The 12,139-nt window shown below is 46.4% G+C and overlaps 1 protein-coding gene across 1 annotated transcript in view; it reads right to left on the reverse strand.

The window, feature by feature from the left end:
- Positions 1 to 12,139, reverse strand: part of B3GLCT (beta 3-glucosyltransferase) — a 366,095-nt gene that overhangs the window by 149,673 nt on the left and 204,283 nt on the right. Inside the window, exon 5 of the mRNA XM_083169834.1 lies at positions 5,598 to 5,674. Coding sequence (XP_083025960.1) covers positions 5,598 to 5,674 — 77 coding nt within the window. The remainder of the gene's footprint in view (positions 1 to 5,597; positions 5,675 to 12,139) is intronic.

Raw genomic sequence — 12,139 nt, forward strand, 5'->3', positions numbered from 1 at the left:
GAGTTCCCAATCCCAAGAATTCGGAATTAGAATGCGCATGCGCAGTCTAATCCTGGGCAGTCTGAGCACTTGGCTCAGATGCTGCCAAGCTGTTCCTGACCCCAGGGTGCAGCTCTGTGCAGAGTGACGTGGTCAGAGGTCACACTGCTGCCGCCCACTCTCGGCGAAACCCCAAACCACTGCTGTTTGCCCCGCACTCGGCCGCACCACCCGCCCATGTATGTAAATTTGCGGAGTGGAGGTTTGGGGAGGGCGAGTTTTTTTATTATTATTATTTTTATTTGGGAAGCCAATTTTAGGATCGAAAAAATGCCCTAGGATTGGCATCCCCAGTTGCGATGCCCTGGCGTGCCCCACGAGGTCAGCATTGCAAGAAAAAAAACTGTGCAGGTTGCACAATTTGGAATAGAAAGGGTACAATCTACTACGAGCTATTAAAATCAACAAAAGCCAAAATCGGTCACAGCCAAAATCACACCATGTGTATGTATATGTAATACTGACTGGTACCAACCTTCAGCTAATGAGTTTTGTATTTCCACGTAAGCACACTATAGTATTTTGCTTTGTGAACACATTTTTAACTGTAGAAATCTGGGCGCATAAAATGCTTGCCGGTTCTACAATTGGAGTATGTCTCACTAAACACATTCACTAAGCCTTGTCACACACAGTTTCAGACTTTGACAGGGTACAGGTTCTTGCTGTGGAGTGTGGAATGTAACAATTATTTCAGTATATAAAAGGACTTTATTTGAAAACTTTTTAATAATTCATTCGCCAATTCCCATTTCTTCTTTGTTTGTGATCGCTTGTGTCACATTTTCTTCCAAAACAGTTGTTAAATAGTTGTTAAAGTTTAGGCTGCAACATAAATATATATTTCCTATAGGATGGATTATCGTATTAAATAATACAGTAACGTCTGACCGGGGAATTATATGCTTATTATAGTGAACGTCATACGATATTAAGCTTTATTGAAAACAAGAACTGAGTGGGATTACTGTGTTAATGGCATTTAAATCGTAATTGCATTCATACAAAGACTGTGCATCCTACAGAGAAATGTTCTGCATTTTGCCAAAATAGGACATTTAGTAGTTACCACTGTGTGCGATACAAATAAATGCTGCATTGTAAATGTATGTGGCAAGTCACATTCATATAAAATGTAAAAACAACACAAATAAACATACCAATGTTCTTAACACTTGCCTGGTATTATCACATCGTCGACAACGACATACTGGCCTTCCTTGATATGGTAGCAAATTATGCAATCCATCAGAAATGCCCACTTGGCGCATCTCACCTCACGGAACCCCTGCACCTATGGTTCTGTCTACAGTGTCTTTTTTAATGCTGCTCACAGCGATCGGGCAGCTGGATCCACCATACTGTACATCTGGTGGGAGCACAGCAGCTGACAATGGGTGGGATGTTCTAACATCTGCCACCCCTTTCCGCCAGCTACCACTTGCATACTAATCACATGCACTTACATATGAAATTAGTAAGGCAAAAAACAGCTCTTGCACCATCCTTGGACTTCCGTGTCTGTGCAGAGGGATGGCACCAGTGGTGGGGCATGCTGTGAGGGGTCCGCGACTGATCCCTAATACAGCGATGTCGGTGCATACCCAGTGGTTGCAGAGAGAAGCAGCCTTGTGGTAAATGTGAATACAGTAGTGCGATCCCGTGCATACCCAGTGGTTGCTGAGGGAAGAAGCATAATGGGGAATGTAAATACAGTAGTGCGATCCTGGTGCATACCCAGTGGTTGCTGAGGGAAGAAGCATAATGGGGAATGTAAATACAGTAGTGCGATCCTGGTGCATACCCAGTGGTTGCAGAGAGAAGCAGCCTTGTGGGGAACGTGAATACAGTAGTGCGCTGCCGGTGTATACCCAGTGGTTGCAGAGAGAAGCAGCCTTGTGTGGAATGTGAATATAGTAGGGCACTCCCGGTGCTTACACAGTGGTTGCAGAGAGAAGCAGCCTTGTGGGGAATGTGAATACAGTAGTGCAATCCTGATGCATACCCATTGGTTGCAGAGAGAAGCAGCCTTCTGGGGAATGTGAATACAGTAGTGCAATCCTGGTGCATACCCAGTGGTTGCAGAGATAAGCAGCCTTGTGGGGGGATGTGAATACAGTAGTGCGCTGCCAGTGCATACCCAGTATTCTAGAGAGAAGCAGCCTTGTGGGGGATGTGAATACAGTAGTGCACTGCAGGTGCAAACCCAGTGGTTGCAGAGAGAAGCAGCTTTGTGGGGTATGTGAATACAGTAGTGTGCTGCCTGTGCATACCCAGTGGTTCTAGAGAGAAGCAGCCTTGTGGGGGATGTGAATACAGTAGTGCACTGCAGGTGCAAACCCAATGGTTGCAGAGAGAAGCAGCCTTGTGGGGGATGTGAAAACAGTATTACAATTCTCATTTCTCTGTGGGGAAGATATATTAAGTCTGGAGAAGTGATAAATTGAAAGGTAATAACACAGCAGGCAATCAGTTCTTAACTGTTGCTTTAAAGCTGGGTTTGAAAAATGACAGTTAGGAGCTGATTGGCTGGTGCGTTAATACCATACACTTTCAGCACTTCCTTAGGCATAAAACACTCATTAGGCCCTACACTGTAGCAGACTGGGGGCCAGATGTACTAAGCTTAAAAAGTGATAAAAAGGAGAGTGATAAACCAACAGCCAATCAGCTGCCATGTCACTGGATGCGTTTGGTTAGTACTTCTTACCCTGGGAGTTGATCTGTAAAAGGTGGCAGCCATACTGTGTGTGCAACCCCAGGGCACTGACCACACAGCATTATATTCACTTTACCCTGGACGTTTATCATTATGCGCCAGATTGCTGGGCTGCCTGGGACTTGGATGTTTTTCCCACCTACAGTACTTATGAAGACACAAGTATTCCCACAGCTTCACTGCAGCCATCGTATACAGAGAGTACAGGCTGACATTTTAATAACTGAAACAATATTCATTAAATTGCTACTTGCCAATTCATAAGGAACCACCAACTCCTAATGAATTAATCAGCTGCATTAAACAGGCAACCTTCATTGGGTTTAGGTGATGCATGCATTTAAACAATGACCTTGGACATTGTCTGGAGATGGAAATTTTAAATTAATACTCGGAATGTCATTATAACCAGCAACAGTTTGCACTCTTCCCCTAATAATAATAATGTTTCCTTTAAATGTAAATGTAAATACTTTCCTTTAAATGTAAATGTAAATACTAGGTGATTCATCGCCCCTTACGGGCGCTCATCACACCGTCGTAAGGGCCCCTTAATTTGTGAACATTTGTATATGAGAAAGATGGTTAGAATTGTATGAAAGATGGCCTGTATTGCAACTTGAGTTATAGGTGAAATGTGTTAAATAGAGAGCATATGATGTGGAAGCGGGTGTGTATTGTTTTGTTTAATTAAAAAGCGGTTACAGAGTAAGATGTACATTGATAGTTGGGGGGGTCCTGTGAATCGCGGGAGGGTGGGTCGGGGGGGACGGACGGTGGTGCAGCGAATTGCGGGAGGGGGGGGGGAGTTGGGGGGGTCCGCGAATCGCGGGAGGGGGGGTCGCAGGGGCGGTGTGTGTGCAGCAATTTGCAGGAGGATGGGTCGCGGGGGTGGGGTGAGGGTTTGCTGCGAATTGTTGGAGGGGGGGGTCACGGGGGCGGGGGTTGCCGCGAATCGAGGGAGGGGGGGTCGCGAATCGCGGGGGTGTGCCGTGATTCGCTGGAGGGGGGGTCGCGGGGAGGGGGGGGGTGTGCCGCGAATCGCCACAAGAAAAAAATCAACACAGAAAGGTCAACACATGTAAATGTTGACATAAGTGTGGCACTTCATTGGTGTCCATGTCGACACATGTGGTGAATCGCTACAAGAAAAAATAAACACAGAAAGGTCAACACATGTAAATGTTGACATAAGTGGTGTCCATGTCGACACATGAGAATGAATGTGAAAACATAAAAAAAATGGAAAATAAATCTTCAAAAACTCATGTCAACCTTTTTCATTGTCAACCATAGCCATGTCAGTTGGGGGGGGAGGGGTCCGCGGATCGCGGGAGGTCGCTGGGGGGGTGGTGCAGCGAATTGCGGGAGGGGGGGCGGGGGTTTGCAGCGAATCGCGGGAGGGTGGGTCGCGGGGGCGGGGGGGTTGCCGAGAATCATTGGAGGGGTGGTCAGGGGGCCGGGGGTTGCCGCGAATCGTGGGAGGGGGGGTCGTAGGGGTGCCGTGAATCATGGGAGGGGGGGTTGCGGATCGCGGGAGGGGGGGGGGTCGCGGGGGGGGGGTGGCACTTCAATTGTGTCCATGTCGACACATGAGAATGAATATGAAAACATTCAAAAATTTAAAAATAAATCTTCAAAAACTCATGTCAACCTTTTTCATTGTCGACCATAGCCATGTCAGTGTTTTGCCGCGAATCGTGGGAGGGGGGGGTGGGTCACGGGGGGGGGGTGTTTTGCAGCGAATCACGGGAGGGGGGGTCGCGGGGGGGTTGGGGTGCCGCAAATTGCGGGGGCAGGGGGGTGTTTTGCCGCGAATTGCGGGAGGGGGGGGGGTGCTACGAATCGCGGGAGGGGGAGCGGCGCTCACCTGGTGGCTGTGGAGTAGGTTCCTGGGCAGCATGGGGAGGCAGATGGTGTCTAGCACTGTGGGCTCACTGGGCTGGTTCTCTGTCATGTGAGTCAGTCATGTGAGTCAGAGGCTCCACCCAGCGTTAGAGATACACTCACACACTTTGAGTGACATATGTAGCCAAATATATAAGATAAATATATATATATTTTTTTTTACAGAGAGACGAGGAGCCTACATTCAATTCTAATATAAACCAAAGAAAGAAAAAAATATGGAACAGTGCGGTGTAACTTAGGGAACAGGGTCGCCAGTGTAACTCAGTGAACGGGGTCACCCGTGTAACCCAGGAAACGGGGTCGCCGGTGTAACTTATGGAATGGGGTCGCCAGTGTAACTCAGGGAACGGGGTCGCCGGTGTAACCAAGCAAACAGGATCGCCAGTGTAACACAGGGAACATACCTTTAAGTCTGTTGAAGAGGAAAAATGCAGTTGCATCCCAACCGTGTGTGGGTGTGTTCGAGGTGTGTTTGAAGCTGCGACTGCAATCCTGGCGTGTTACTTCCTGCAACCATGCTGCTGGGTCATAGGGTGACTCAGAACTCCGATAATCGGCCTAACTATGACAGATGCTGCATCTATGTAGGCGGATGCACAAATTTGCTAAACCGTTGGTTGGCGCCTTGATACAAATCCAGGCAGCAGCGCCATTTGCATCTGCAAATGCATTTGTGTACATTTCTGAATCAGGCCCTGAATATACTGAACTACAGTAGGAGCAAGTTTCATCTTTGATCCTTTGGCCATGGCTAGCCATGGCTATTCTATTGTTCTCAGCTGCAATACGTATTGTATTGCAGCTGAGAACAATAGAATAGCCATGGCTAGCCATGGACAAAGGAGCAAAGATCAAACTTGCTCCTACTGTACATATAAAGTGCCCCATAGCAATTTACAGATCAAGCGGTATGTAAAGTAATACTTACTGTGGAATGACAGGAAGAATAGTCCATGCACCTTCATTGCTCGTAATCTCGTGTAGAAGCAACACTGTGGGCGGTTTCTGAAAGAGGCAAAAATACAAATCAATATGTAAATGTAAAATAAACAGGCCTCAGCTCTCTGGGTGTGGATCAGTTTGTCACCAGCAAGTTGTTAGACAGTCATTAAGTCGACATGTGTCTAGGTCGACATGCAGGAAGGTAGACATGAGTCTAGGTGGACAGGGTCATTAGGTCGACATGGGTTAAGTCGGCAGTCAAAAGGTCGACATGGGGTGTTTCGCTGGTTTTTTTTAGCCGAATGTTGACACAGTCGACGACACAGGTTAAAGTGCACCGCATCACCTCGCATGGCTTGCTTCGCTTGGCACACTATTTTATTCTCCCACTATGCCCTAGTGGATGGTAGGGCATGAAATACCGCCTGTCGGCACATGTCGGCTCAAAAAACTGTAAAAAAAACCATGTTGACCTTTTGACTATCAACCTAACCCATGTCAACCTACACTCATGTCAACCTAGACACATGTCGAACTAATGGTGTAGACCTAATGACTGTCTAACAACTTGCTGGTGACCCAATGACCGTATCCCAACTCTCTTAAACAAATGACATAACAGCAACACTGGTTATGGAATAAACATCCCAGAGGATAAACAGAACTACCTACTACTGTACTGCCCAGAATTTCCAGTACTTTTTACCCGATATAGATTGGCCTGGTTGTTTCTTATACACCTGCCCTGTATTTCCACACTCATAATTGGCTCTGCTCCCCTCCTGCCCATCATTGTAGTTCCTGTAGTATTGTACATTAAGTGTTCTGTGATTCTGCACATATTGCATAATGTATGTACCAGTGGCGTAAGTACGTTGCCCAGAGGCAAGATATATATTGGTGCCCCCCAGATAGATATATAGATAGATAGAGAACACATATATATTTCAGAACTCAGCCACAGAAGCAATATCTTTGGCTTTTAAATAACTGATTTAAACTTCCAGGGGGAGGAGAGGTGCCCCCTTGGGAGCAGGAGCCCGGCGGCAGATGACTCCATTGCCTCCCAGAGTTCTGCTTCTGGTATGTACCCAGTTTATGTTCTTATGAATCATGATACATAGAGTAATGCAGGCATGTCCAACCTGCGGCCCTCCAGCTGTTGTGAAACTACACATCCCAGCATGCCTTGCCATAGTTTTAGCATTCCCCAATAGCAAAACTGTGGCAAGGCATTCTGGGATGTGTAGTTTCACAACAGCTGGAGGGCCGCAGGTTGGACATGCCTGGAGTAATGGATAGGTTGATAGTTTTGATTCAGGTAACACGTTAACATTGCATTCGATAACACGTGACTTCTGACATTAGGTTTCAGTTTTTCAATATTAGCTACAGCTAATATTAGGCTAGGCCTCAGCCAAATCTACTATTATCATCATTGGGGGTATATTCAATGGTTTTTGCATACCTCCCAACAGTCCCGATTTTAGCAGGACAGTCCCGATTATCAGGGCCTGTCCCGCTGTCCCACCTGTGGCCGGTAGTGTCCCGCGGTGTGGGGGGGCTGTTTGGAGTCCCCCCTGTCGGCTGCTAAGCAGCGGGAAATAAACGCTGTGCGCATGCGCACAGCGTCTATTCTCACAGCCAGGGGGCTGGGGGCATGGCTAGAGGCTCACAGAGCCTCTGGGTCATGCCCCCATAGCGGCAAAATCGGGGCGTGGCCTCGTGGAAGAACAGTGAGTATAGGCCACGCCCCCAAAATGAGACCACGCCCCCGAAAATTTTGGCGCGCATCACCTGTGTCTCGCCTCCGGTATGCTGAAAGTTGGGAGGTATGGTTTTTGCAAGCTGTGACAGCGAGCAGTTCTGACTGCTCGCTGTCACACCTCGCACGATCAGCATTCAACTGACCCCCCTGAACATGCCGTTTCCATGTCGCTAGGTTTTTTCAGCGACGTGGAAACAGCATGTGCAGCCGCCAAAACAGCGAGGCTTGCGGCTAAATGCAGAGGGCTCCCAGCTTTGCGAGTCAATTAAACACCGCACGTACGCACGTTGATTTCCCTCGCACACATGAAAATGGATGTTTAGGTAAACTTTCCATTCGCAGCTTGTGTGTGGGTCAGAAAACATTCCATAGTCGCCGACCATGGAATGATTTCTCAGGCACTCGTTACAATTATTGTATCCAATATTGGATACAATATCGCATCTCATCGCATCTTGGTTTTGCGATAAGATGAGATGAGATCTAGTACAAAAAGTATGTGCGATATTGTATCCAATATTGGATACAATAATTGTAACGTGTATGGGCACCTTTAGATCTGCGGCGCCCTTGTACGTTAAAAGGACAGCCAGCTGACATCCGGTGACGTCAGCTGCCTGCCCCCAGCAACAACTTCACAGGCGAATTACCATTAGAACACCTAGTGTTTCCATGGGATTGCCTATGAAACACATAGCGTTTCCATGGGCGCTACCCGTCCCCACCGCACCACACCACCCACCCGCACTGCTCCGTGCAAACGGGCCAGGGAATAATTAATTTTGTACAAAGAGACCACACATGTGAATAGACGATTATGTGCACAGACAAAACATCGCTTCGTCTGTGCCAACATGCAGGGGAGCGGATCAACCAGAATCAGGGCCACTGTCCAGAAGTGAGCCTTCAGCATTAGCAGATAGATTTTTTCTCTTTCTATCAAAGCGACAGCTTGCATTACTGGGATTTACAGGGATCAGAGATGTATGTCATCCACCAATAAAACGGTCTGTCGACAGCTTTTTTCACAGTTCCCTACATTTTCCACAACGTGTTAATGGTGTGGAGATAAATCTATCAGTTTTCAAAAGCTTGGTTTTATGTGTTGTAGAATGTGTATGCAGTTAATACTGTGGAGTTGTTTTTATAATGTGACATGGCTTCTAAGTAACGTACACATCGGATGATGTGGGGCCTAAAGTTTTGTGCTGAACGATAAAGCTCGCTTAGCACATATTACCCTACACACACACAGTGATCTGTGCTAACATGCAGTACATGCAGAAAAGTGATCTAGAACTTGACCGCATGTGCTAAAGATCTGTAGAGGCGATTGCCGCGCATCACCACTGCTATAGGGCATATACACACTGGGCGATGTGTGCTTACTTTTAAAGCAATCTAGATAGGAAATCTAGGAAAAATCACCCTGTGTGTATGCCCCCTTAGAGAATTTAAGGTTCTTGTTTAGTTTCACGGCGGAAGTTACGTAGTTTACGTAGTGCTGTATTGAGAATACCAATCCAAACTTACGTAAACTACGTAAGTGCTTCTGGAGCCCTGAAACTACATGTACACAATGGTTAATATCTCCACTATCCACGTTGGCGTGGAGTTGATTTCATAAAGTGTGGCGAGCTCAGCGAGCCACCAAGCCATGCTTCAGGCTCCGTGGCATGCTGCGCTCGCCACTCTTTATAAATTCAACTCCACACCGACGTGGATACTGGTGGTATGACGTGGATCAGGGGTGGCCAACCGGTCAGAGATAAAGAGCCGAAAAATATCTGTAGTAAAACTAAAGAGCCAACAACACTTCGGCGCGTGCCAAAAAAGGGGCGTGGTCTATTTGGACCCCTTGGGTGGGTGTGATACACATATGCCTCCAATATATATATGAACCCAATATTCCAACTCGCGCTCTATGTACAAATAGATTAACCTTATTTGTCAAAAAGGTTTGGCAGCCTTTACCACAATGTCCCCAGAGGGATAAGAGACCCCAACAACCATATAACACCCAGTTGTGGAATGGCGCCTTAAATTAATAAAAGTCCATAAATATGGTGGTCCAATCTCCAGTGAAGCACTCAAAGCAGTTCTTTTGATATCTTTATTTTCAGAAAGTTGTTCCGGACACAAATAAAGATGTACAGAAACGTCCCAACGCGTTTCGTCTTAAAAAGACTTCATCAGGGGAACAGTTTTGTGTCTACAAATACAAACATTACTTTAAAATCATATTTACTTTACATTAAAATTTCACAGAAAGCTTCACTCATGGACCCATTCATTTCTTAAGAGAAAGAAAAACACACCTCTGATTGGTATGTGACTCGAAAATTGGAGCAAAAAAGAAGGAGGAAAAAGAAGAAGAAGGAGAGCTATGTGATGGTGAACAAGTGCTCTGTTGGAACGGGTTAAAAAAGTGCTACGTCGGTGAAAAAAGTTGAGCCAATGGACTTGTGACATTAAGTCTCTATAATATTAGGTAATAAATAATTTTTGTATATATACCTTCAATTTAATACAGATTTCCAACAAGCAGTGGAAATTTTGGGGAGGTGCCTCCTCCACTTGGAGTCCTTTATTAGGACTATCTTAGATCCTATGATATAAAGAGGTATCTAATTTTATTCTACAATATTCAGTGAATTAATTTGTGATTATATTAAAAATTAATTGGACCACCATATTATGGACTTCTATTAATTTAAGGCGCCATTCCACAACTGGGTGTTATATATATATATATATATATATATATATATATGCCTCCAATAGTGCCAGATACACATATTCTCCCACGGTGCTAGGTATACCCCCACGGTGCTGGGTATGCCCCCACAGTGCCACAAACCGCTATGCCCCCACAGTGCCACAAACTGCTATGCCCCCACAGCTCCAAAAAGAGGGTATGCCCCCACAGTGCCACAAACTGCTATGCCCCCACAGTGCCACAAACTGCTATGCCCCACAGTGCAACAAACTGCTATGCCCCCACAGTGGAACAAATTGCTATGCCCCACAGTGCAACAAACTGCTATGCCCCCACAGTGGAACAAACTGCTATGCCCCCACAGTGCCAAAAATTGCTATGCCCCCACAGTGCCACAAACAGCTATGCCCGCACAGTGCAAATTTCCCAGCAGCAGCACTCACCGTTGTTGCTGCTGCTGCCGGGTGTCCCCCTACAGTCCTGTCATGTCACCGAGGGGAGGAGAGCACAGCACACTGCGCGTCTCCTAGTCCTCCCCCCCCCCTCACTTCCCTGTGACTAGGCCGTCCACCAATCAAAGTTCACAGGCCAGCTCGTGATTGGCTGCCGGCCCGCGAGCTCTGATTGGCGGACGGCCCAGTCACAAGGATGCACAGTGAGGGGTAGGAGAGATGTGCGATGCGCGCTCTCCTCCCCTCAGAGGGAGAAGGGAACTGGCAGCGGGTAATGGAGGGATGGGGGACAGGGATGGGCGGCGGGCAGCTGAGTGGGAGCAGGAGCCGCACAATTAGCATAGTGCCACTGGGGGAGCAGGGAAACCATGTGATGCTCCCCCAGCGGCAATACGCTGTATTACGTACATTGCTTGCACCAGGGAGTGACTGCTGGAGGAGGGGGACTGAAAGCTGCCACCGGGGATCGCGGACCGGAAGACGGTAAGTATAAGACCAAGCACCCACCACCCTGTTCACTCTGCCATCCACTACCCTGCTCCCCCAGCTCCCAGTGTAGTTTCACGGCGGCGGCTACGCTGACAACGTAGTGTAGAGCTGTCGCCGTGAAACTAAACAAGTACTGAATTTAAAGTTATTACAAAAAAAAAAAAGATGATTTTACAGTTATAGTGGGTGATTTAGTTTGGGACTAGGAGTGAGAACTGCCATAGCGTGCTGCTGCCTACTGCTTCTGTCAGGCGGATAATTGAGTTGCCCCCATGGTGTAAGATGCAGCGTATATAAAACTGTGTGTGCATGTCTTACACAAAACAGTTCTTTATTATATTGTGTAATTTCAAATACCTAAATATTCCAAAAACCATAGGTTTTCAGAATATTTTATACCCAGATGTCTTATCCAAAATTCTTGTGGTCCCAAGCATTTTGGATAAGGGACATTCAACCTGTATTTGTATTAGAAACCACATGGATTTTGGCCATCACCATGGGATTTTCTTGAACATAACATGCCACAAAGTTCAAACAAATTATACCAAGCCACCTGCGCTTATACAAGAACTGCAGTGGGGAAAAAGCAAATGGGGTACCAAACCCAACGACAAATGGACACAAAATAATAGCAATTCCACTGCGCTGTTCCTAAGATTGTGTTGAGATCCTTTCTAATGAGGAGAACTGGTGATTCTAATCTCCAAATAAAAAGGAAGAAATTCCCATGTTAGGAGACAGACTTCTTTTCATTTTTCTAGGTTGAAAACCCATTCAGGGCTCACCTAAAAATACTTGACGACGTTCCCATAAAGGTATCTTTATAGTTTTTCACAGTATCAACTCCCATAAAAAACAAACTCACCTAGAAGGTGGTCCCTATGATCATACAAAGGTATCTTTTATTCTGCAACTCCAGAACTCCAAACAATAGGACAGTTCATCCAGAAAAGATAACACATTTATTCATAAAATTCCATAAAATAATTCATCCAAAATGGGACACAACACCATATTACCCCTTCCAACTCTGCACCCGGAGTTGTATTTGGAGATTAGGATCACCAGTTCTCCTCATTAGAAAGGACCGCAACACA

The sequence above is a fragment of the Crinia signifera genome, chromosome 2 (assembly GCF_055691185.1).
Source record: "Crinia signifera chromosome 2, ASM5569118v1, whole genome shotgun sequence".
NCBI lineage: Eukaryota > Metazoa > Chordata > Amphibia > Anura > Myobatrachidae > Crinia > Crinia signifera.